The following is a 24137-nucleotide window of genomic DNA, read 5'->3' on the forward strand; positions in this document are numbered from 1 at the left end:
AATTAATGTTCACGTGCACACTTTTACACAAGCAGTATATACAAGTAGTAACAGTATAAGCAAGCTTACAATATGAATACTAACTGAAAAACAAAAATTGATCATTTTTAAAAATGCTATTCATATTTATTAATAAACCAATCAAAAAATTCAATACGGCTTGCGTAATTAATCCAAAAGTTATACCGTGTGTTTCATAAATACCTTTCTTAATGTGTATTACACATTGGGGGATCGCAAGGTAATATTTATTAGAAGAAAAAGTATGTCATCAAAATCTAACAAATCACAGAAAGATCGGCTGTTGTAAATAACACCGAAACTTATTTCATTGCGAAAGATAACGAAGAGGAGGGAGATTAAACGCCTTTATGTTTTAACCTGAAATCAAGCAATTTTAATTTTTTGTACACTCACCTTCCTTAGTAGTGATTTGACAGGTTTCGAAAAACCTTTTTACCTTTTCTCACTTGAATATTATTTTACGACTACAGTGTGAATACTTTTTTGTATTCATTTTTCATAAGAACTATAAGTTGTTGTAGCTGTAGTTCCTTTACGTCGCACTAGAGCTGCACAATGGGCTATTGGCGACCGTCTGGGAAGCATCCCTGAGGATGATCCGAAGACATGCCATCACAATTTTGATCCTCTGCAGAGGGGATGGCTCCCCCGCTTCGGTAGCCCGACTGCCTGCACGCGAAGTCGAGCACTTTACGGTAGAACAATTTAACGAGGACCACAATACCGCACACCCTCGGTCCCTATGCAGACTGATCCAAGTGGTTACCCACCTGCACACTGGCTGCAGCCAGTGATGCTTGATTTATCAGTCCACTGCGGGACTAAGAACTATAAAATTACATGTAAAGGGTCTTTAAACAACCTGCAAAAATATCATTTTTGTTAGCTTTGACCACGATTCAAAAAATTTTAACACTTTTAAAAAGAACTCCAAAATATATATCATAACAAAATATATCCTACAAAGTTAACCTAGCAGAGTTATAATTTTTTGACATTTATCTCTGCAGCAATTTAGCAGCACAAAATTTTAGTGAGGTGCCATTTGTACAAGGAGGAAAAAATTCTGGTAAAATTACCGTATTGTATAGTAAAAACATTTATTGTAAAAAAAAAAAAATTATAATTTTGGCACTAAAAACCAAAATACATGGTATTTAAGCCATTTATTCAATAATTATGGTAACGGTAAACCATTATTTAAACCATTTATTCAATAATTATGGTATGGTAATAATTATGGTCATTATATGGTAACGGTTTACCGGAAATTCTGGTTTTCAAAATTATATTACTTATTATTACACATTTAGTAAAAAATACGAAATTGAAAATTAAATTTAACTGAATTAATGTTTCTTGTGTTATGCCTCTAATGTATCATGTTAAACTTATCAAATTTTACCATATTTACCTAACTTTATCACAAATTTTAAAACCATATTTTATTATTAATTTTACTAATACTATTACCAAAGCGTTTCTGTAAAAATTGCCGATTATGCATTTTAGTGTTCCCGTGAAGTCAGAAATATTTTAAATTTTACCATAATCTGGTAATTTTAACTATACTTTTTTCCTTAGTGTAAAACTATCGTTAAATAAGCAAATAATTTTTAATAATAGAAATATTTTTCGTATTTTTGATTGCTCTCCTTTTTTATAAAATTATTAATTTTCCTCAATTGCTTCCTAAGACGGCTTCACTACGGCTTATTTATGTCTTATTCGACATATCAATATTTATCTTTACATATAGTTTTTAACTCCATATAATAACACTGAAATATTACACATTTTATCAAAATTAAAAAAACTTTAGGTCTTATCGGCCAAAAAACTCGATGACCATATAAATGAAATATATAGAATCAAGTGCTCTAAAAAACGTTTTAATAAAATAGAGAAAAGTGCATATCTTCATCAAAGATTGTATTAACAATTCAAATCATGTCGTTTAGCTTCATAAAGATCTATATATATATTTCTCTTACACGGCACCAAAAAAAAAAGCCTCATTACAACTCCCCGAATGGCAACGTTAGAAAATCGACCAATGATTGCTGCTAAAAATGTCACATGGCAAATCTAGATGTAGTGGCTCAACATATAGCTCTTTTAAAAACGGAAACAATAACCAGAGTGAGCATTATCAGGTTGTTCAATTCAGATTCATGCCCTAAAAACATGATAATATTTAATTTAAACTCATTTAGGAATTAATTAATTAATTGAAGTGAGAATGCTTTAAAAGACCGCTGTTAAATTGATATTTTTCTACTGGGAGCTACCTAAACGTCTAAAAAACGTCGAAGTGTTTGTATTGAATGCATTGAATTTTTTTATATTTCGCGTTTATTTATGCATTGAATTTTCACGCTTTAAAATGCAGAATATTAGTGAAGTTGCTAGGGCTTTTAAACCTAATGAAAGAAAACGTGTTCGAAGAGTCCACATGGTTCACGGCGTGAACCACATAGGATAGCGTAGCAATTCTTGGGGGTTGGCGAGCGTTAGCGAGCAGGGGGCGGAGCCTCCTAGTATTTATAATAACACTTGTTACGTTACATGCCAAATGTAGCTAAGTCCATAGTATTTTAAGAAATCATTAAAAAATTCAAACTGCATATACATTATAAGGGGTAAAAATTATCAATCCAAAGAAACCTGGTAATAGGCATTACAAGTTATGTCAATAAGGTTTATAAGGATATGAAAAATATTGAGATAATAAGAAATTAGAGATGGAATAAGATTATATATATAGGGTCTCTCAGTTAAACGTTTCAGAACTCCTAAGAGGGGTAGAGTGCATCCTGACGACTCGAAATCATATAGCAATGTGGGGTCGGAAATGCTTTCCAGAGGCGGTAGATGGCGTTTTACGAAAGTTCCGAACTTTCCAGTGCGTTGGCCTCCTCGGTAACCCGACCTATCATGTCTTGCTTTTTATTTCTGGGGTCATATGAAAACTCTGAATTATGGCACCCCTGTTGACAATGCTGAGGAACTGGTTGTAAGAATCGCAGTAGCTACCCGAGAAATTCGAGATATGCCTGGAGTATTGCAGAATGTTCGGATGTCCATGCGTCGGAGATGTGAGGTGTGCATTGTAGCCGGTGGCAGAAGCTTCGAACACCTACCTTGACCCATGTACCTTATGCTTATTTAAACGATTTTTTACAGACCGTCTCTTTTCTTTATGGTGCTTCTGTGTACATTATCGCTTCGGGAAAGCATTTCCGACCCCGCATTGCTATATGATTTCGAGTCATCAGGATGCACCCTACCACTCGGAGGTCTGAAAAAGCTTAACTGAGACACCCCGTATATATGTTACCGGCAAAGTATGAAACGCCGGCATAGTATATAATGCTGGATGTTTTTAGGCAAGGTATGAAATATGAGAAGTGTTAAATACTTTCCATAGGCATTGAATATAATACCTAGGCATTCTATGGAATGACAAATGCTATTTAGGCAAAGTATGAAAAAAAAACGTCCTGATGTAAATGATCAGCATTTCTCAAAAATAAAAATTTTATTCTGAAAAAATAATGAGAGTGAAATTAAAAAAAAAATTATTCAAATTGCGTAAAGAAAAATGAAAGTTGTACAAAACATAATTTATGCCTTTCTTATTAAGGGAAACAAAGTCTTCGTTAAAAAATTCACATATAAGTCACAATTATTTTCAGTTTAGACACAAATATTGCACAAAATATCCATTTCAAAAATGAAAAAATTTTAAAATTTTTCGCAGGAAGAAAAATAATAAAAATATTGAAAATTTAAAGAAAATTTAACAACAACCAAAATTAGAAAAACTAAGATAGGAACGATATAATATTCTCATCAGCTCACATGATTATATCCGCAAAAATAGTGCCTTCTGGTACTGTAATAATTTAACCGAAACAATATATATATCAATATAATCGTGCGGGGAGCACCATAACAAATAAATAAGCAGAAAAATAATTAAATATATAAATAAATTAATATATAATTTTAAAAAATTAAGAAAAAAAGTCAAAAATTTATAAATATTGTTGCTAAGTTGCAAATGCTGGCGTATATTGAATTTTATATAAATGATAAAATCTTTAGTCTAATAAATAAAGCTTGATTTTTTTAAAAAGTTAATAAAAAATAAATCATTTCATTTTTTAATATTCGTTATATATATATATATGAGCTTTTTTGATAAAACAAAACATATCAAGATGCTACATTTTGAAAATGAATTTTCTTTACTGTATCAAAAGCAATCCTTTATTTTGGTGATATTTAATAATTAATAACAGTATGCATTGCAAAAAACAAATCATAATGAAAATCTTGTACAATAAATTAAAAAGTCGACATACCATGTTATAAGAAACGAGAGTCACTTTATCAGAGATTTCCTATTCCACTCAAAATGAAAAAAGAAAAAAAAAAGAGAACAACTTTCTGTTATCACTGGTGACAATCCCCTACTTTTAAAGACTTTTTGGTGATTAAGAAATTACACGAGAGGAAGATGAAAATCTTCTTCTTCACCAGCAGTCGGAAGATGAAATAAAAGACCAATAAATTATTTCGTCATTTTGGGTAGTGTTTCTTTACGAAGTATTTGCACAGTGTCATTGCAACGTCACGGCCACTCAAAACGCTTCTGTTATATTTATTTTAACCTGCCTTTTTTTTAACTGATTCAATGAGCAAATTATCGAGAGAATATTTTCATTTCAAGTGGTAAATTATTCGCGTTTTTTATTGACACATATGCCATTATTCAGATATTTATTTTCGCGTGCTTAAATAAATGTAATTTGATATTTTCAATGTCAAGTTTAGTTTTATGAAAAAGTATTATGTCAAACTGTTAAAGGAATGGGGAATAATCTTTGATAATCTTCCGTGTTTTCTATTTCTTACAATGTTCTGGAACCTTTTTATGTTTTTATTTCGCTCTGTAGCGCGACAGTGGCATTACTGAGCATCATTCTTTTTTTGTTATTGATACAGACGGACAGCGTAAAAGTAAACTTTAAGAAAAATCGCTGGCGAATCGAAGTAGAAATATGCAGCTAGTCAATGCAAAGGAAAATTCCTTCATTCATACGCATGCCCATTTTAATATTCTAATGACATTTACAATTTCAGACTTTTTTAAATTCATTTTTGTCAATTTTATAAATTCTATTCAATTTTCCAATATATTCAATTTTATTTTATTCAATTCTTGTTTATTTTTTACATTTTAACTTTTTTCCTCATTTTAAAGCATTTTAGTTTTATTTCGTTTAATGTACGGATTTTTTCTAACATTTTTTTCTTATATATTTTAACGACCATTTTGACCTGCAACACCCTTTCTCCCATTAACCCTTTCGTTACGGCAGTCCCTTTACACTGAAGTGACGCGACAGAGCGATGCACCACATTGCATGTCGGTACGCTGATGTTCAGATTTTCTTATATAAATGTCACAAAGCAATTTATTTGGAGATTTTGCAAATATTTTAAATAAAAATGCATCCGACTTACAAAGCATGATAAGCTTATAAAAATATACTTTAAGTGATGTTAATCCTATATGGGTCGATAGAATAATAGCCCAGTGGATATTGAAACAGATTGAACCAGTTATAAAAAACTCTCACGTTAACATAGTTTAAATACGGCGCTCTTACACACAGGTCATTACGTGGATGTCGGCTTAATATGACGCTTGAACACATAAGTCATCATGCTGATGCCGGCTGAATACATCACTCGTACACACTGGTAATAGCGTGCATGCCGGCTAAATACGGCGCTGGTGCACACAAATAGCCGCCTTGGATGTCGGCTTAATACGGCACCCAGGGTTAATTACCAATTAATATTGAACTTCTCCAGTTTCAAAATTTTCATTAAGATTTCGTTCTTACACATTTGAAATGGTCCTCTGAATAATCTGTTGGCACTATATCTTCCAGATTGCAATTACTTCCCTATTATGAGTGGAAAATTCGAATCAATTAGGAAAAAAGGTTAATTCAAGAAAGCTAACAGTGTTCTATTACATAATTAAAAATATCGTCCATGCTAACAAATCAGCAAATTAAAGTTTCATATCCCATGTCATTGAAATTGCAACCCCAGCAAGTGAAAATATTGTGTTATTCAGTAATCAAATGTCATTAAAGATGATACGTTGCGTTCTTTGCCGACTGAATATTTCTTTGAACATCCCTGTTTCAACTTTTGCTGAAACTTTAGATTAAGAGCTACAATTTTTAATTCAAGATTTACCCTAAAACATAAATCTTTAGGCGAAGAGCCATAATTTTAGCATAAATTTTAGACTAAGACCTCAAATTTCAGGCTTAGAATTACAATTTTAGTTTGAAACCTCTAATTTTAGATTCATTCTAACGATGTTTCAGGTATACATACCAATAGTCTGCAACATTCCAACAATACTTGCTCAAGTGCTTGAGAACCACCTTACTGTTGCTAAGACTTTTAAGGTTCTGAATTTTGAAGGCATTGGATTTATGCAACATAACTTGAAATAGTTTAGGTAAATATTAACAAGCTATTTCATTCTACCTTGGATTAGTCCGAAATCTATAAGTAAGGCAGATATTTACTATTTATTCTGTCTATAAATTTTGGATTTTTGACCTTCAGAATGTGAAGGAGTAGCCGTATTTTAGTCCCAAAGTTCAGTCAGAGAAGTGGCCACCATTGAAAATAGTTATTATATAATATCTTACTAAAACTTCTTACGTTGTCAGAAATTTTAGAGACAGTTTACCGCAGTGATTCACAAATTTTCTTAAATCTTATTGCAATGTCAAATGGTATTGTATTATGCAAATTTATCTTTCCTTAGCCTTACACGATGTTATGTTTAATTTTGAACCGAAACGCGGTTTATTTTCCTTTTATTTAAGGGGAGTTGGTAGGATATATATCAATAATGCTAAAATTGACATTTTTCGATGTACCTTTTCTGAGAAATTACTTACGATGCAGCTTTGAAATTTTTGGGGGATATTTGAGATTATATCAGTTATATGCTGTGAGAATGCTTTAGCGTTAACAGGAATACTTTTTGAGATGTGAAAGATTTTTGCTCAAAAATGAGGAAACTTTTTTTAAAAATTAAAAGTTCTCAGTTCATAATATTTTTTTTAAATTTTCTGCCAAAGATACCTATGAACAGGTATTACAGTGTAAACATATATGATTAAATATTCTGTGAAAAAACTGAAGCAATATCTTGTTTAGATGCTCTGAAAAGGTGCATCAAAAAAGGCAAGCTTTAGCGTTATTGGTATATGACCTACCGACTCCATTTAATTAACAGCAGAAAAAGAAATATTAATTCGCATTTATTTATTTGTGTGATCATCTTGTGTTATATAATTTAATTTTTTCAATTTCTATGATAATCATGATTTGTAATACGATATTACTTTTGTTTAACAATAGTTTGTTAATGATTAGTTATGAGCACTTGCTGCATTAACACTTTGCAAATCAATGCTCCGTTTCTCTCCCCCCCCCATGAAAGGTCTGCAAGCATTGCTAATTTTTGTAAAGCACAATAGAGTTCATTATAATATTGAATTGTTGCATTACCACAATACTAAATAATACAATGAAAAGTCATGAAGCAGCTAATTTGTGAGAAGCGATCAAGATACTCACTACACTGTAAAAGATTCCTGATCAAATAATAGTAAAAAATTCCGGCACTTTGAGTACCGGTACTTTTTACTGTAAACTTTTACGGAGCAAAGAATCTGATATACAGTAATTTTCTATGCTGTTTAATTTACTTTAAAATCATGGAATCACTGCAATTAAATAAATATTCTGTCTCTTGTACTGTAAAAATTACGGTATAAATTTTTATGGTAGAAATGCACTTTACCGTAAAATGGATTTTACGAATGATGTACCTAGGCTGCCAGTATTTTCTTTCATAAATTGGATCCGAAATTTTTACACTGTAGATGGGACAAATACTGTATATATTCATAGTTGATCTTTCATTTCTTCCCACTGGAATTTGATCATGAATTAAAGAAACGCGTACTCACTCAAAAATGTAATATTTTTAGTTATAACCAGCAGAAATGAAAATATTTTTGTTACGTTTTTTTTTTCATTCTAAAACTAAAAAGCATTCATAAGGTCATGAATTTTGATAGCTTTATAGATAAATATTATAAATACTTAAGCATGATAAATTTTTAGCACAAGGTTGGGTCATAAGATAGCTTTGAATGATTAGTATCATAATCATCAGAGAATATGATTTAAATCCATTAATGACTGTAAATTTTATCAACGTCATTTTTTGTCCCAAATTAGAGTTTATACGCAGGCAATTGAAAAACATTTATCCACACTTTAAAAAATTTTAAAAGTGCTTTGATCTTATTTTAAAGTGTCTAGAGGTTATATTGCGCAAAATTCTTTATGAAGAAATTTATTACATTTATCGTACTATCAAGATAATTTACCCTCTGCTAATCAGCAGAGGAAAAAAACTCTAAGATTAATGCCATATATTAATTTTATTATCAGAAAGCTTTAAACCTTACTTTAAATAAATCTATTGCATTTTGGTAAATTTAAGATAGTGTGAAAAAGAAGAGTTAGTGTTAAATTATAATAAGGTAAACAGCAAAACGATAATGTGATTTTCTAAATAATTGCCAGTTAAAGAAAACTAATATATTGAATACAATAAAACTTCTTTTAAAATTGTGAAATCCGAAAACAAATAGAGCAAAGAGTGGATGAAAATTTGGGCCCCTTATTGGCGAATTTTATTTTTTCGTATTTTGCTATATCTATAGGATTATTTAAGTGAATTTTAAAAAAAATTCCCATTGAATTATAAAACTTGTTTATTTAACGATAATTCCTTGGTAAAAATAAGTTTTTTTAGTTTTTTCTTTTTAATTTATTTTTAGGGTACTCGAGTTATTAATCATTTCAAACTATTCTGTTTCAAACAACAAAATTCAAAATTTAAAAAAATCGTTCGAATGCGTCTTGAGAAATAAAAATTTAAAAATAGGATATTTTTTTATAACTTTTAGTACACAGAAACGCTTTGACCAATTTCATTCAATTTTTTTTTCAACTTAAAAGTTACATAATCCATACTTTCAATTTTTTTTTCTTTTTCCGAGAATGATGTGGTCCATGTTTTAAAACAAAAAGTGATAAAACGAAATTGTAAAAAAAAAAAAAAAAAGCATGAAACAAATTTAAATTTCAATATATACTCAGCTTTCAATTCACCAACAAAAGACTACCTTGCAGCAAGTAAAATTTACAGCCCCTCCATTGTTAGGACTGCACAGCTTTTTGCGTGGTATTTTTTACTTTAAGTTAAGCAATTTATAATTCTGGATTTAAATATTTTTTTATTACATTAAACTCGCTTAACATTTTTTAATACACCTCCATATTTTCAAAGTTTCTAAGACTTAGAATTATCGCGAAAAACAAAATACATCGTATAGCTTATGATTTTTTAATATAGCAAAGAAAAAAATTATAAAGCATTATTGGAAAAAAAAAGTACAGTTTTGCACAAAATTACAGCTTCACCGACATTTTCTTTTATTGTAAATAAATAAAATACTCCCATTAATATTTTTTACTTCAAAACTTTTGATCATAATGTTATGCATTAGATTTAGAAATTACTTCTCTCGCATTTAAAAATATTTTAAAATGAAAACAACAAAAACGTAAAGCAAAAAATAAGTATATCCCTGTTGCAAAATCAAGTTCACCAATTTCCTTATTTTTATTTTTTTTTTAAAGTGTTCCTTTTTTTTTAATTATGACCCAAATCACATCTCCCTGGTTTTCACTAAATGCAAAATTAAAAACGAAGTAAGTACTCGACGAACTAAAAATCTAAAACAGATTATATAACCACCAGATTAAGTTATTGGGCTGAGGAGTTTAATGTAGTTTAAATGTTCTTAGTATGTTCTCTATAGTTTAAATGCTTTAGACCTGTTTCTGGTATTAATAATTTTGTGTATTGAAACGTTATTATCCATGAACTTCAGTGAATTTTCCAAGAAAATCTTCTAAAAAACTCTCTGGGATCTTCTTCTAAAAAATTATCTGAGAACGTTCTAGAATTTCTTAAAATTATTTAAACTTATTGTGTAAAATAAGACATATTTTAAAACTTTACAATGAGCATTTATTTGCGTCTACAATACAGAGCCATTGAGGAACAATATGTAAAAATTCAACAATTTCCGGTATTAATTATTTTAAGAAACGCATTTGTCCAGAATATAAATCCATTCAGAGGTACCTCCGGCAAGTTTAATTCATGGTAGCAATCAAGTTCATTATATTATCCAAGTCCTCGAGACCTACCTCATTCCAAGTAAATTCAAGATATCCCATTCTAGATCGAAAACTGACTGGTTTTCCATCCTCTTAGTACTTCAGCAAGCCTTTACTTGGATACGGATCGAAAGCCTGTAAAAAGGACTTTAAAAAAAAGCCACAGAACATCCGACTGGACAAGAGCCTTCTCTATGTACTCCACAAAGCCTTTTGGTGAGCAATAAAAAACCCCGGTTACAGATAAAAGAGATGGGTCAGAGCTTACAGTCAGCAAACAACCGCGCTGCATTTCGGTACTCGAACCCGCTATCAAAACTCTGATCACGCGAAAAATAACCCCACAAAATGTCCAAGAGAGTAAGCTATTCGAGGTGAATGATATTCAAAGTTCTCTTTTCTTTCTAAAGACGAACCCAAACGACAACACTTTTCATGAAATTTTTGTTTATAATATATTGATGATCCTGCTATTGTGGGTAACAATTGCTGAAATCATCAAGTTTTTTGTTGCTCTCACATTTTAATTTTGAAAAAAGTCACTGCACAAAATGAAATAAATTTCCATTTAGATAAATTTATATCACACTACTCCTTGTTTGCTAATGATCATCATAACTGATCACTTCATTCGCTCCCCAGAAACTGAAACATACTTGTTTAACACGTTTGCTGCCTCCCTGTTTGAAACAAAATCTCAGCTAAGTCATGAGAGCAGTTTTACCAAGCTTGCGTTGTTGGCTCATGTCTGCTCATTTTCGAATATAATAATGAAAAGTATCGTAGAGATTATTCTCACCCGAATGATTTCTTAAACCTGAACAATAAGAACAAATTAAATGGCAAAGAAAACTTAGAACATTTTAGTGAATTGCAAAACTGCAATATTAAAGACTGTAAATGTAAAAGGATTTAGAGCCTTGATATCGGTAAAAATATTATTGTCTGTTGGCGGTGGTAGCAGAGTAATTAAAGAATTGGACACCGGTCCGGAGGATTTGGGGTTCATTTTTATACTCCACTAAAACCCACCGAGTACATGCGATAAAAGTGCTCGTAAAATATGTGGAATTGGAAGTCCAGTGGTCAATCACTGAGCAGTACCATTGGTTTAGGGATCTGGAAAAAATTTATTCCCCCTTCAGATCTATATCTAAATTGAAGAAGTGGCCTCATAAATGATATCCTCTCTGCAGAGGATCAAAATTGTGATGGCATGTCTTCGGATCATTCCCAGACCGACGCCAATAGCCCATTGGGCAGGTCTAATGTGACGTAAATAGAGTACCTACCTATATTAATGACTGCTTGTAAATACAACCTGGCCTTCTAAAGCTAGCATAATATCACCTTTCTCAAAAAAAAAAAAAAAAAAAAAAAAAAAAAAAAAAAANAAAAAAAAAAAAAAAAAAGAGTTCGAAAAAATCATTTGACGCGCATTCAAAGAAATTATTATTTTAATAAAAGATGGGAAATGAAAACAATTTTTGTCCAAATCGTGCTGACCAACGTGAACTTCTCATCGAATGCCTTAAAATTTTACATTCCAAATAATTTTTTTATTAAAACATTTCTATAATAATTCAATAACTTTTATTATACCCTATGAAATATATATCCAAATATTTCCGAGATCCTTTTTAAGTACTGAATTAAGCGTCACCCGAATGCGGGAGACATAGCCAGATGATTGTTGCTATCACCCGAGTACTGGACGCGGCAATCAAATTACTAAACGAAGTTTTTGTACATAGTGCAAAATGTCTGATATTGTGGCAATACTCTGATTGCAAACTTATAGAGACTTCTAAGCTGACATCACTTCGCTAACCTGTCCACATCTATCAATGATCAATTATTTACAGATAACAATCAATAGGAATAAGTTTCTATTGGGATGGCAATATGGATAGTCCAATATAAATAGTACAAAGAGCATGTTATTTAATAGTAAAAAGTTGAACCTCTTCACTTGCTTCCGAGATCATCCAACTTATGAACCAAACATAAACATTCAAACCAAAACAGTTAAGAGGCTCCTTCCTATTTGCAGTTTGTATTGAGTGTTGTTAAAACACGAAAAGTCTCTTAAGTTGAAATGTATTTTTGGGGGGAAATATGCATTGTAAACAAAAAATAATTTTTCATGGCTCATGATTTACAGTGATATTTCAGGTTTCATGATTTACAGTGATATTTATGCACAAATTAAAAGTACATTTAATATTTTCCGTCACTGTCCGTGCCTTTTTGATGGTTGAGTTCGGTTTCGAGAATGCATTCAATTTTTCTTTTTAAAGCAAGAAATTAAAAAATATCTATTTTCTTAAAAATGAGAAAATCTACAGAAAACTATATTTAAGAAAAAAAAAGACTAAACAACATTTTTCTGTATCTATATGGGTCATTCTCACGAAAACTGGCATTTTTCAGTTCATAAAATCCCAAAAAAGTAAAGTGAATAAAAAGCTCTGAAACTTTTTATATTAATAGAAATATGTAATGGCATTATAAAGAGAGTATATATCCTATAAATTATACTTAATATTTAAATTAATTAATTAATTTCACTATTTAAAAAGTGAGGGAATGACATTTTATTTTAATACATGTTTTTCTCTAAGTTACAGCTACCTCAAGTTTGAAAATGATAACATACTAAGTATATCTAATATTTATTATAATTTAGTTTTATATATTTAATAGTTTTTACAGGTTTGGGAAATAAAATTGGCTGGCACGATTGAACAAAAAAAAATTTAAGAATATACTCATCTTGAATCACTCCCTCACTTCGGCATCATTCCCTCACTTTATACACTAGTGAGGGAATGACAAATTTAATAAAATTTAAAAATAACAGTTAGGCCTAATTAATTTCTGAAATCAATCACATACAATTATATTCATACAAGAAAGCAACATATACTTATCCACTTTCTCGAGGAAGTTGTATTTTATATAACTCTAAAAAACGACATGAGGGAATGACAAATGTAAAAAATTTCGCCTGGTTTGATTCATTCAATTTTATTCCACAGCAAAGCTTCTTTAAGTTGAAGATGGAAACATACTGCAATTTTGTTCTATGATGCCAGTTGTTAACTGCTAAAGTTTTTATTAAAATATTTTTATTCTAAGAAGATTGCAAGTGATAAGAACATTGTTGTGAGGGAATGATGCAAAACACTAGGGACAAAGTTTAAAATAGTGCTGTGATAATATTTTTATCGGAAATTAAATTTTAAATTGATTTTCTGAATTCTATATTTCAATATTCTGAAATAAAAAACACGAATTTGTGTTTTTTTTTCTTTTTTTTTAAATTTCAGAAACAATTTTTTCTCTTTTTAAATCAACAGTGGGGACAAGTGAGGGAATGACATATTGGTATATTTTAATTACCTAAAATAAATAAAAAATAAAAATTAGTAATTTTATTTTTATTTTTTTGTAGCTTGCATTCTGGGGGACACTTTCCCTGAAAAAAAAAATTTTCGTAAGTTGTAAAACAAACATAAAATGTACTGCGGACATGAAAATGACTGTTTTTGTGAGAATGTCCCATATATGTATTGAGATAAAAAAAAAATATTTCACTAAGATGATCTTTGATTCATTTGAAAGAAAAATTATGGATCTTAAATTATTATCCCTATAGTTGTGCAACGATCACTGAACGTAAGAAATTGAAAAATATCTATTCTCTTAAAAAAATGAGAATATCCATAGAAAAACTATATTTAAAAAAAAGGACTAAACAACATTTTTCTGTATCTATATATGTATTGAGATAAAAAAAATATTTCACTAAGATGATCTTTGATTCGTTTCAAGGAAAAATTATGGATCTTAAATTATTATCCCTATATCACTGCAACTATCACTGAACGTAAGAAATTGAAAAATATCTATTCTCTTGAAAAAATGAGAATATCCATAGAAAAACTATATTTAAAAAAAAGGACTAAACAACATTTTTCTGTATCTATATATGTATTGAGATAAAAAAAATTTTTTTCACTAAGATGATCTTTGATTCGTTTCAAAGAAAAATTATGGATCTTAAATTATTATCCCTATAGTTGTGCACTGTAATATGACGTTCATCATAAAGAAAAGGCGCATTTCTTTATAGTTTTCAGCATAAAAACACAAAATGCTTTTAAATTTTCCACTACATGTTGGCATTTTAAACAATGGGGGAATTTTTAGAGAGCACGAATCTCAACGGGAAAATAAAAACAGTCATAACAGTGATTAAGAGCTTTTCTTTCATTTCCTATAACTCACCTGCACGTGAAGTGTTATTGTGGTTTTTATTTTCTGTTGAAGATCAAGTTGAATAACTGAGCTTAACCCTTTATTATGAGCAAATGAAAAAGCTGACTCTACTGATAGTTTTTATTATAGGTATTTGGAGAGACAAAACAGTAAATAATGTTCATAAAAATAAATAATTAACGATTTAGAACCATTCTTATTTTATAGTTTTAATGCTATGTTCTAACACTATGATAACACTGAAATAAACTATCAAAATAATATATTTGAATACCAGACTTCATTCAAATTCTGAATACTTTTATTCTTAGCAAAGCAGTTATTAATCTTTACATTGAAATAAAAAATTACTGAACATTCTACACCAATATCAGTAATTTGTTGTAAAAAATGGGATAATTAATACGAGTAAGAGAAATACAATCAAGGATGATGAAATATTGCAATTAGGAGCAATGAAATGTTTTTGTCACTATTAAAAAAAATACTATACTATAAAATATTCTTTTCTACCTCTTTTAAACATTTTAACCAAAAAACTAACTTTATTTTACATAAAACAATAACAGCGACTTGACCAACTTTTTCGGCTTTAATCGGAATTTCTTGCGAAGTATTTTAAATGGTAGCATATTTCATGATACAACACTTGAATTAAATTATTATTGTCTACCACGATGCTTAAATACAAGTAATTAGGTAATATTCATTAGAGAATTGATAAGAATTTAGTGATGCTTCTAGGAACCGATGAAATTTTACACACTTTAGCTACTTATGCATGTTATTTCACTACTAATTTAAACATTGGGTAGAAATTACATCTCCTGGTCGGCAGCAATGCAATTAGAGCAACTTTTACAATATTTAGTGAGACAGAATTTTCCAAATGTTCAACTTTGTTACATAATTTGTTATGATATAATTCGTAGTTTTTTAAAAATTTTAAATAATCTGCAAAAACATGTTTTCAGGTTGAGTATTTCGATCTAACTTTTCCTCGGAAGATTCGAAGGGACGGGGACAACTGAAGATAGTTAAATTTGGGACATAACTTATCAGAAAAAAATGGGATATTAAAATATAAGATAATCGACGTTATTTTATTGTAACAAAAAGGCTTTTTACTGAATTAGTTTTGGTAAGAAAATAGTTGACAATTTAGGTCAACTTTTCTAATAGGTGAAGTAAACAAATTTGAAACAAAACATAGATTGGTACTCATAATATGCAGAAATTACTGATCTACAACTTTTGCATTTACACTTTTTACATATAGAGCTTTGTATCTGAGATATCTTGAAAAAACAGCAAAAACACCCTATTTCAAATTATGTATTTTGACCTAGGAGCCAACACTCACCTGTCTGGAAAAACTTAAGATTTTATTTTATATAATAGCCGTCATTAAACAGCCAACATCATTAAACCCAAATTGGAGATTACGACTACCAATGTTCAACTCCGTAGCCTTGTAATTTTGAACCCAATCCAGAAAACAAGGGAGCTCTTGAATCAGTACTCCCTGAGGCATTGATTTGCCATGGGAACTTAGAGGACTTAGTGATCCCGACAGATTTAACGTGCAGCAAACACCATTTAATACACGGGATTTTTCGGTAGGCTGGAATTGAACTCCCGTTCTCACGAACACGACTACAAATCCCTACCAAACAGACTCTTCCGACCAAAAAAACTTATGCTTGTCATTTTGGGGCATTATTAAAGCAGTTAAAACAAGCAAAAAATATTTGCCGGTATTTTTTTCCGAACTTCTAATTACTGTCCTATTCGTATCAACTCACACCCATCACAGTATTGACCATATTTCTGGCTGCCTGAAAATACGCTATATTGAAATCTAATCAAAGGTAAGGTAGTATTAAAGAAACTAATTTTCACTAGGTACTACTTTTGACAGGGCTGTGATATTTCAAAATGTTCCAAAGATTTTTTTCACGACTCTTTATCCCAAGAAACCTATCACCATTGATAAAGCATGTGCATTTAACTTCTACACGTGAGTTCAAAATCGTCTCCAATAATTTCAGATAAATGATAATAAAAATATTTAATCGATAAATAAATTAAATACGTTATTGCTTGAGATGTGACTATATCTAAACGCTCTTACAACATTAAATAATCGTTTTCTAAAAACGATAAACTGTTGTATATTTTCGGCCATTAAAATTATAAAGGTCATTATCGATCAGGTGACACTGGAAGAAAGAAAAACCTTTATGACAATGGTTTATTAAGGTTGTTTTATTGCTTTTTTTAGTAGCTTTAGTAATTGGTTGTTTGCTTTGGTGTCATAAAATGATTGAATAAATCGGAGGACACTTTGCACAAAAAAAACGCTTCTATATTTATTTTTGTAAACATTATGCATTTTATTTAATTGATATTTTGGAAGTTAAAAAACAAAACTTTTATAAGTTAGAAGTGTATTTAATTATTAAGTAAGTATTTTTTTTAAGAATTTTTAATCAACTATCAATTCTTTATCTGTAAAATAAATAAACTGTTATTTTTCACTTTGTGCTTACATAGTTTTCTAGTGAAATAGTATTGCAATTGCCAATAACAGTGTAAATTCAAATATTTACTCTCATAGACAACAAATTTTTACACCAATTAATCTACATAGTTTTAAATGATAAAATCCAAAATTTGAGGGAAATCGTTCAAATAAGCTCTTGAGAAATAAGTGAATTTTTTGGTCGAAACTTTTAGCTATTGAAATCATACTTTTCAGAATGCGACTACTCGCCATATTTTGATGGTCAAGAATCTAAAATGGTCGAGAAATTAGATTGTTAAATTTAAATTGTTAAATTTAAATTATTAAATTTAGATTGTTAAATTTAAATTGTTAAATTTAGATTGTTAATTTTAAATTATTAAATTTAGATTGTTAAATTTAAATTTCAATTAAATTTAAACTTAAATTTAAATTATTTTAAATTAAACTTAAATTTAAATTTTAATTTATTTTAATTTATTTTATTATTTTATTAAATTTATTTATTTACTTAATTTATTCATTTTTTTTGTTTCATTTTTATATATCTATTTATTCATACTTTTATTTATTTATTTATTTATCGGATTTATTTCAGGTAATTATTTTATTTTGATTTATATTTTCTTCTAACATTCTTTCAGTATTTACATTAGCAGCTTGGTGCAGTTGTGTCTTNATACATTTTTGCTCACTGTATTTTGAAAATAAACCTTATTTTATTTGGGTTTAACATTTGTGCAGCAATAATCTTAATACTTTTCTAGGATTCTACTAAACCTGCATCTCTGATTCAAATATTTCATTGCGCAACATAAATTCTTGTAATAGAATAATGGATTGCAAAAACAATGCAGCTGAAACTTTTTCAAAAACTTAAATATAGAACTAAATTTATAACTTTTAGTTGCTAAGAATATTACATTCATTTTTTTAATTGAAAAGTGATTTAATGATGAAATAAGGCATACTAAAACACGTTTTATCGACAACTGGGAAGTTTGTTGGCAGAGAAAATTCTAAAGCTTATTTTTTTACTCTATGTGAAAAATACAAATTGAAAATTTTCCTACGTATTAACACAAATATTTATTCTAGAAAGAAAATAACCTTCGGGTTTTCATGAAATTCAATTTAACTTCGATACATTAAAATTAAAATCAGCATTTGGCTAATAATTGTTTTAAAAATATAGCCTAGCTTATGTCTTATAACCAAAATTAGTAAAAATCCTTTATAAATATTTCATATACAACACAACAATTCCAATAAATTCAAAATATCCCATTCCTTAAAATCAACTAACTATATCAAACCGGAAGTTACATTAAATAATATTTCCAAAATAAGAAACTGATAGGAACAAATATTTTAAAGAATTTAATGCTTCAAATTAATGCTGTTTTCAAAATAGCTGAAATCAAAATGTATACTTTAGTTTAACTATTGCTATTTCAATTAATAAAATAAGCATTTCAAAAACCCATTATATATTTTTTTGAAATGCATATTTCATTAAATGAAATACAAATAGTAAATAATATAAATAGTAAATGAAATATAAATATTAATATAAATAAAATGAAAATAAATATAAAATGAAATATAAATAGTAATGTAAATGAAATGTAAATAAAGATAAAATGAAATGTAAATAGTATAGTATAAAAATATAAAAATCTTGTATAACAGTGTTTATACATGTCACATTAAAAGAAAAAAGACTACGTCAGGCAAAGGGGGAAAAAGATATCTTACCGATTCCATGCTGATGATTAAAAGCTTAGAATAATTTCAAAATTAATAATGCCGGACGATTTTCTAAATTTAGTGAGAACGCTTACACGCACAACTGCACTATAAAACGCTGAAGTGACCTCTCGTGTTGAACGGCCAGAATTTGAAAACTGGTTTGTCTTTCTTTAGAACTTTTTGGACGATAGAATTATTTGGTTCGTATTCAAACTTTCTCCAATTGTCCGAATTCTTTGATTAACAATTTCTTAGACATTTTCCAGTGTGAGTGAACTGTACACATTGATAAAATTCTTAAATTTATCGCATGGTTGATAAAAATTCCACCTCCAAATAGAACTCTCCCTGAAAAGAGGGATATTGGGGGAAAATTCAAGTTATATGACTCATCTGAAACTTATTTTAGGTCAAGGAGTTAGTTTTTTTCCCAGTTTTTTCCCCTTCGATTAATAAGCATTAAGATTTCCCCAACTGCATTTAGAAGAGTTCTAGTCAAAGTCTATTAGTCCGATCTAGATCCTTGATTTGAAAGCAAAATAAATATCAATAAAAGAGTATTTAGTAAATCATTACCTTCGTATTTTTAAATATGCAACGCTTATTTTTACATATAGTATCGTATTTATATTACTATTAAAACAGAAAAAGGCGAAATTCAGGAGAGATTTAAGTGAATAATTTATCGTCTGCAAAAAATAAAAACTCAAAACAGAAATCGCTTGGATATGTCATCCTCCAAAAGCAAATTATCAGGCATCGTAGTTTTTGTAAGAAATTCTGCCCAATTGAATCCAACTTTTCGAATAATTTAAAATTGTTTGTGAAAAAAAGGAGTTTTCACAGTAAGATTAATACTTGCAACGTTAAGAGCAGAAGCGTGAAATTCAGGAAGAGGCAACTAAAAATGTATTATCTACGCGTAAACAGTGCGTCTGTAGCTTAAATGATTTACGATATGTGTTTGCTAGTCCAATACTAAAGCAATAGAAAGATTGACAACCTACAAAAAGTCAAATTGATTGCACATGGGATTTTTCTCGGTTGTTAAAATTTGTGGAAAGATTACGTTTGAGTTTTCAAACGGAAACATGTTAAAACAAATGCCTAAATTCCCTACAGTTTATAAGCTGTTCCTGTAAAATTAATTTAGTAACCAAAATTTTTTTTTTCGTTTCAATTTTCTTTCTTGCTGCGCAAAAAGCTACAAGACTTAAAAATTTGAAATTACGAAAACGTGTTGAAACATTCAAAGGAATTACGATGGAATAAAAAAATTTATCATTTTTATAATTAGTTCGAGAACTAATTGTACTAAAGTGTTTACGAACTTAACAAGAGCTTTTTTTTAATTGCAATTTGTTCAAAAATTAAAGCATTTTTAAGTGCTTTTTTGCGAATTTTTTCTAACTTTTTTATTTTAAGTTACATTTTGTTTAGCTATGCGAAAATTACAAGACTTTAAACTTAAAATTACGTAGGTGTATAAAACTGTAAAAGAGAAAAAATTTAAAAATGGACTATGGGTTTTAGAATTATCAACTTTTAACTACCGACCGGCCTGTGTAGAGGGCAGGGAACTGTCCTTGCATCAGAAAGGTTCTGGGTTCGAATCCTTGGCAAGGCATGGATGTTCTTTTCTTCCCTGTACTGTCTGTCCTCACTGTGGGAGCGACGTTGGCCCACCTAATATGGTGCCCCTGAGAGAGAGGCCAACAAAATCGCCATGTAAATGCCTGAATTGACGGATGTTAACACATGTGGGCATTGGAGGGAGAGAAAAATTTAATTTGTAGGGGAAAAAACCATAATAACTGCTCTTTTTCCCGCTAAAGTGCAACTACACAGTTGAAATTTGAAGTGCTAAAAGGCCCGCTTTCTTTTAAGAACTTAAAGCTAGTTTTTTTTCTTTTTTTCAAAATTCCAATTTTCTCGAAAGTTATTTCAATTTTAAATGCTTTTTCGAGAATATTTTTTAAAAGACTCTGCCGGAGGTAATTACATTTCTTTTTGATAAAATAAAAAAAGAGCATTAAAAAAATAAATCTATCATCCGCCATGATTGTTTTTTCCAAGATTCACCAAAATAGTAATCGTGTACTACTGTACACGAACACTATTTTAGACTACTACTGACAAGAATTCAAACACCATTTGAGTTAAATTTAAATATTTGGAGTTAGTAGAACTGTAAGAATCAAATATAAGAATTGTTTTAATAGTATTCTCAATATATTTTATTCTTGAATAGTTTACCCTTTTCTCTAAGAATCAAAAGTAAATAATTTGAAAAATCAAATGGGAAGGCAGCTGACAATTGTTTAGCGGTGCGAATTACCATATGCTTGAGTGACTTACCGGAAAACAAATCTTTTGAGTAGTAAAATATAAGCTAAATAAAATCGTAAACAAATAATAAAACTTTAAACATCTTAGGACAAACAGTAAATCATAAGATAAACAAAGTCGAAGAAATTCATAAAAAAAAGAGAAAAATATGTATTATACCAGTTTTTTTTATTTTAATTCGCAGATAAAACTAGATTCTCATCTTAATTTTAAGATATAGAAATTGTTCCTTCACAAAGAGCCATAAAAAGTCAAAATTCCAATTAAATTATTATTTTCTAAAGTTATTGGGCGATATTTCTTAGAAGAATATCATTAAGAAAATCCCAAAAATTCCCTATAGAATGAATGGCTTCATGTTTTTGAACAAATCAAGATCTCTAAATGTTCCTGTTTAATTTAGTTAGGGATGTTCTTGCAACCAATTCCCTTTCAGAACCCCCGATTAAATAGCGGGAACCATCGAAAATGCGGGTCTGTTCCATAATGTAACTGCTAGCAAAACTACTAACCCAATGGCCAAACCCGAAGTCCTTTTCTTAACGAAACCTTTTTCTTAAAAAAATTATCATAAGTTGCAAAACAAAACTTATAAGAAACCAACTTGTGCCTCATCTATGAAAATTACTTGTTTTTTCTCCAAATAAGATAACAAGATTTTATATATTACCATCTGACATAACATTTTGCTTTAAAATCATTTGAGTCACGCGCAAGTCTAACAATGTTAATTCTTAGCTCTTAATATTGCCTGAAAAGATTGATCGATAATATATTTCATTCATAGCTTTATGTGTGCGAAAAATGGCTTTATTCAACCATTTACAATGCAATATTACAATCCCCAAAGTGAAGGTTTCCTCGAACTGCAATGCGTAATATAACTTAGACATCATCATTCCAAATTAAAGTTGATTTGTTGACAAATAAAATTATGAATATAATTTTTTTTAAATTTAAATTTTTTTTAATTCGAAATAGTTTGAAAACGCTAGAAGTGATTTTTCCCCCCTACATTATGAGCCTTTTTACAGAAGAAAAAAATAACGGAAAATTAACCATTGAATTTTTCAGAGTATTCAACTAATTATCACTGCTTTTAACACACCATTTCTGAAAAACGAAAAAATTAGCCATTGCATGGATTGCAGAAAAATCTCATACCTATTAAAAAAAATCACTCAGTTTTCAGGCTGTGTTATTCCCGTGTTAAACATTTCATAAAAAATTAAAAATATCTGTAGTTTAAAATTGTATTAATAGCTTATATGTTGATGGTTAATGATGAATATTTTGATGCATTATTTATACTAAAAAGTATTCACAGTCTGATCGTGCAATTTCACATGAAATTTTACATCCAATGTTACCAATCTAAGACACCTCATTGAGAAATTTTGACTCATAAATAAATAAGTTATTGAAGATGTCCTCTCTAACCTCATGTCCAAACCACCCCCCCCTCTCCTCCATGAATAATATTACGTGACAAAGGAATATTTATTTACCTGCAAATGCAAAATATGATAAAATCGTGAAGGAAATAAAATTTTAAAAACAGAATTTGACTAGATAAACTTACATTTTCATACAAAAGATAATAAGAAAATTCTATTATCACTATTGTTTGCAAATTCCAAGACTCTTGTTATGACTAAATTTTTAAAGTAAGAATGTTACTGTTCTATTTTATCCAGTTGATATATAAGCTGTCTTTATATAACTAATAAACACGTGAGAAGTAAGGTTTTTACTACTGCTCTTATAGTATTGAATTTTTTTTTTTGTAAAGAAACGTAACTGTTATTTATGTGTCTGATATTTAGAAGAATACGTGCAATTTTGCAATTTCTATGTGGTTACAAGTAATTTTTGCAAAATAGTGTTCATTAAAAGAAGAGGTATTATATAAAATACAATGTGAGATAAAACAGTGACACAGTATACTTATTAACTACTTTTAAACAAAGTATAGTTTTTCTTTTATACTAGGAGGCTTCGCCCCCTGCTCGCTGCCGCTCGCCAACCCCCGGAACTGCTTTCTCAGTTCATTTCGGATTGCTTCGCAATCCAATGCTCGCTTTGCTCGCTCATTGGATACGTTCTTAACGTCTAGCTTTTGTATACTTTTTTGAATACTGAAGTTCCGAAAACTTTTCACTGTAGAAAATTCTAAACCTGTGCATTTCAATATTAATTTGAAATTGCAAACAGTTCACATATTTTTCTTAATCACACTATTCTAAATTTCAGTTGTTGAGAAAAGTAACTGTTGTTAGTTTTGTTTTAAAGTCTTTCCCAACAGAGGGCTAAAACCATGTGTTGTAAAACAATATGAAATAGTAGTCTACCACTGTAATGTAATGTAATGTAATAGCCGGATGTAAAGCATCGGCTTTGATGAAGATAATTTTGGTATTTTTAATTCTCTGAAAGGCGCCACCCTAATAATATGGAATTTGTAAAATAAATGTATATATTTTTGATTGTTGGGGAAGCCCATCATTTTGTGTTTTCATCTGTGTTCAGAAGCAGAACAACTATAAGTTTTTTATTTTATCGCAAAAATATAAAATGTATAAAAAACAAAGAAAAGAGTAAGAAAAGGAGTATAGTCATAGAAAAAGTTAAAATTATAATATAGTATTTGTCAGTTAAAATAAAACTTTTTGTTTAAGTCATTGCTAACAATTCAAATTTCTCCGAGGCAATTCTAAAGTATAAATTAAGGTAGTATTGTTAAGTTGAAACACAATATTTTTAGTTTTGATGTCAACAATACAATTTAATTTTTCACAAAAACGATTGTTTCCATTGTTAA

At 29.4% G+C, this 24137-nt stretch overlaps 1 protein-coding gene across 2 annotated transcripts in view; it reads right to left on the reverse strand.

Moving 5' to 3' along the window:
* LOC107441690 (lysosomal cholesterol signaling protein) overlaps positions 1-19323 on the reverse strand; it is a 61814-nt gene extending 42491 nt beyond the window's left edge. The window contains exon 1 of one of the 2 annotated variants that reach the window (XM_071183211.1): positions 18974-19323. In XM_071183211.1, coding sequence (XP_071039312.1) covers positions 18974-18982 — 9 coding nt within the window. In that variant the 5' untranslated portion in view covers positions 18983-19323. Of the gene's footprint in view, positions 1-4394; positions 4534-18973 lie in introns of those variants that run through there. The other variant, XM_071183212.1, reaches the window with a different exon arrangement.
* Between the last annotated feature and the right edge of the window lie 4814 nt (positions 19324-24137).

The sequence above is a fragment of the Parasteatoda tepidariorum genome, chromosome 7 (assembly GCF_043381705.1).
Source record: "Parasteatoda tepidariorum isolate YZ-2023 chromosome 7, CAS_Ptep_4.0, whole genome shotgun sequence".
Classification (NCBI taxonomy): Eukaryota; Metazoa; Arthropoda; class Arachnida; order Araneae; family Theridiidae; genus Parasteatoda; species Parasteatoda tepidariorum.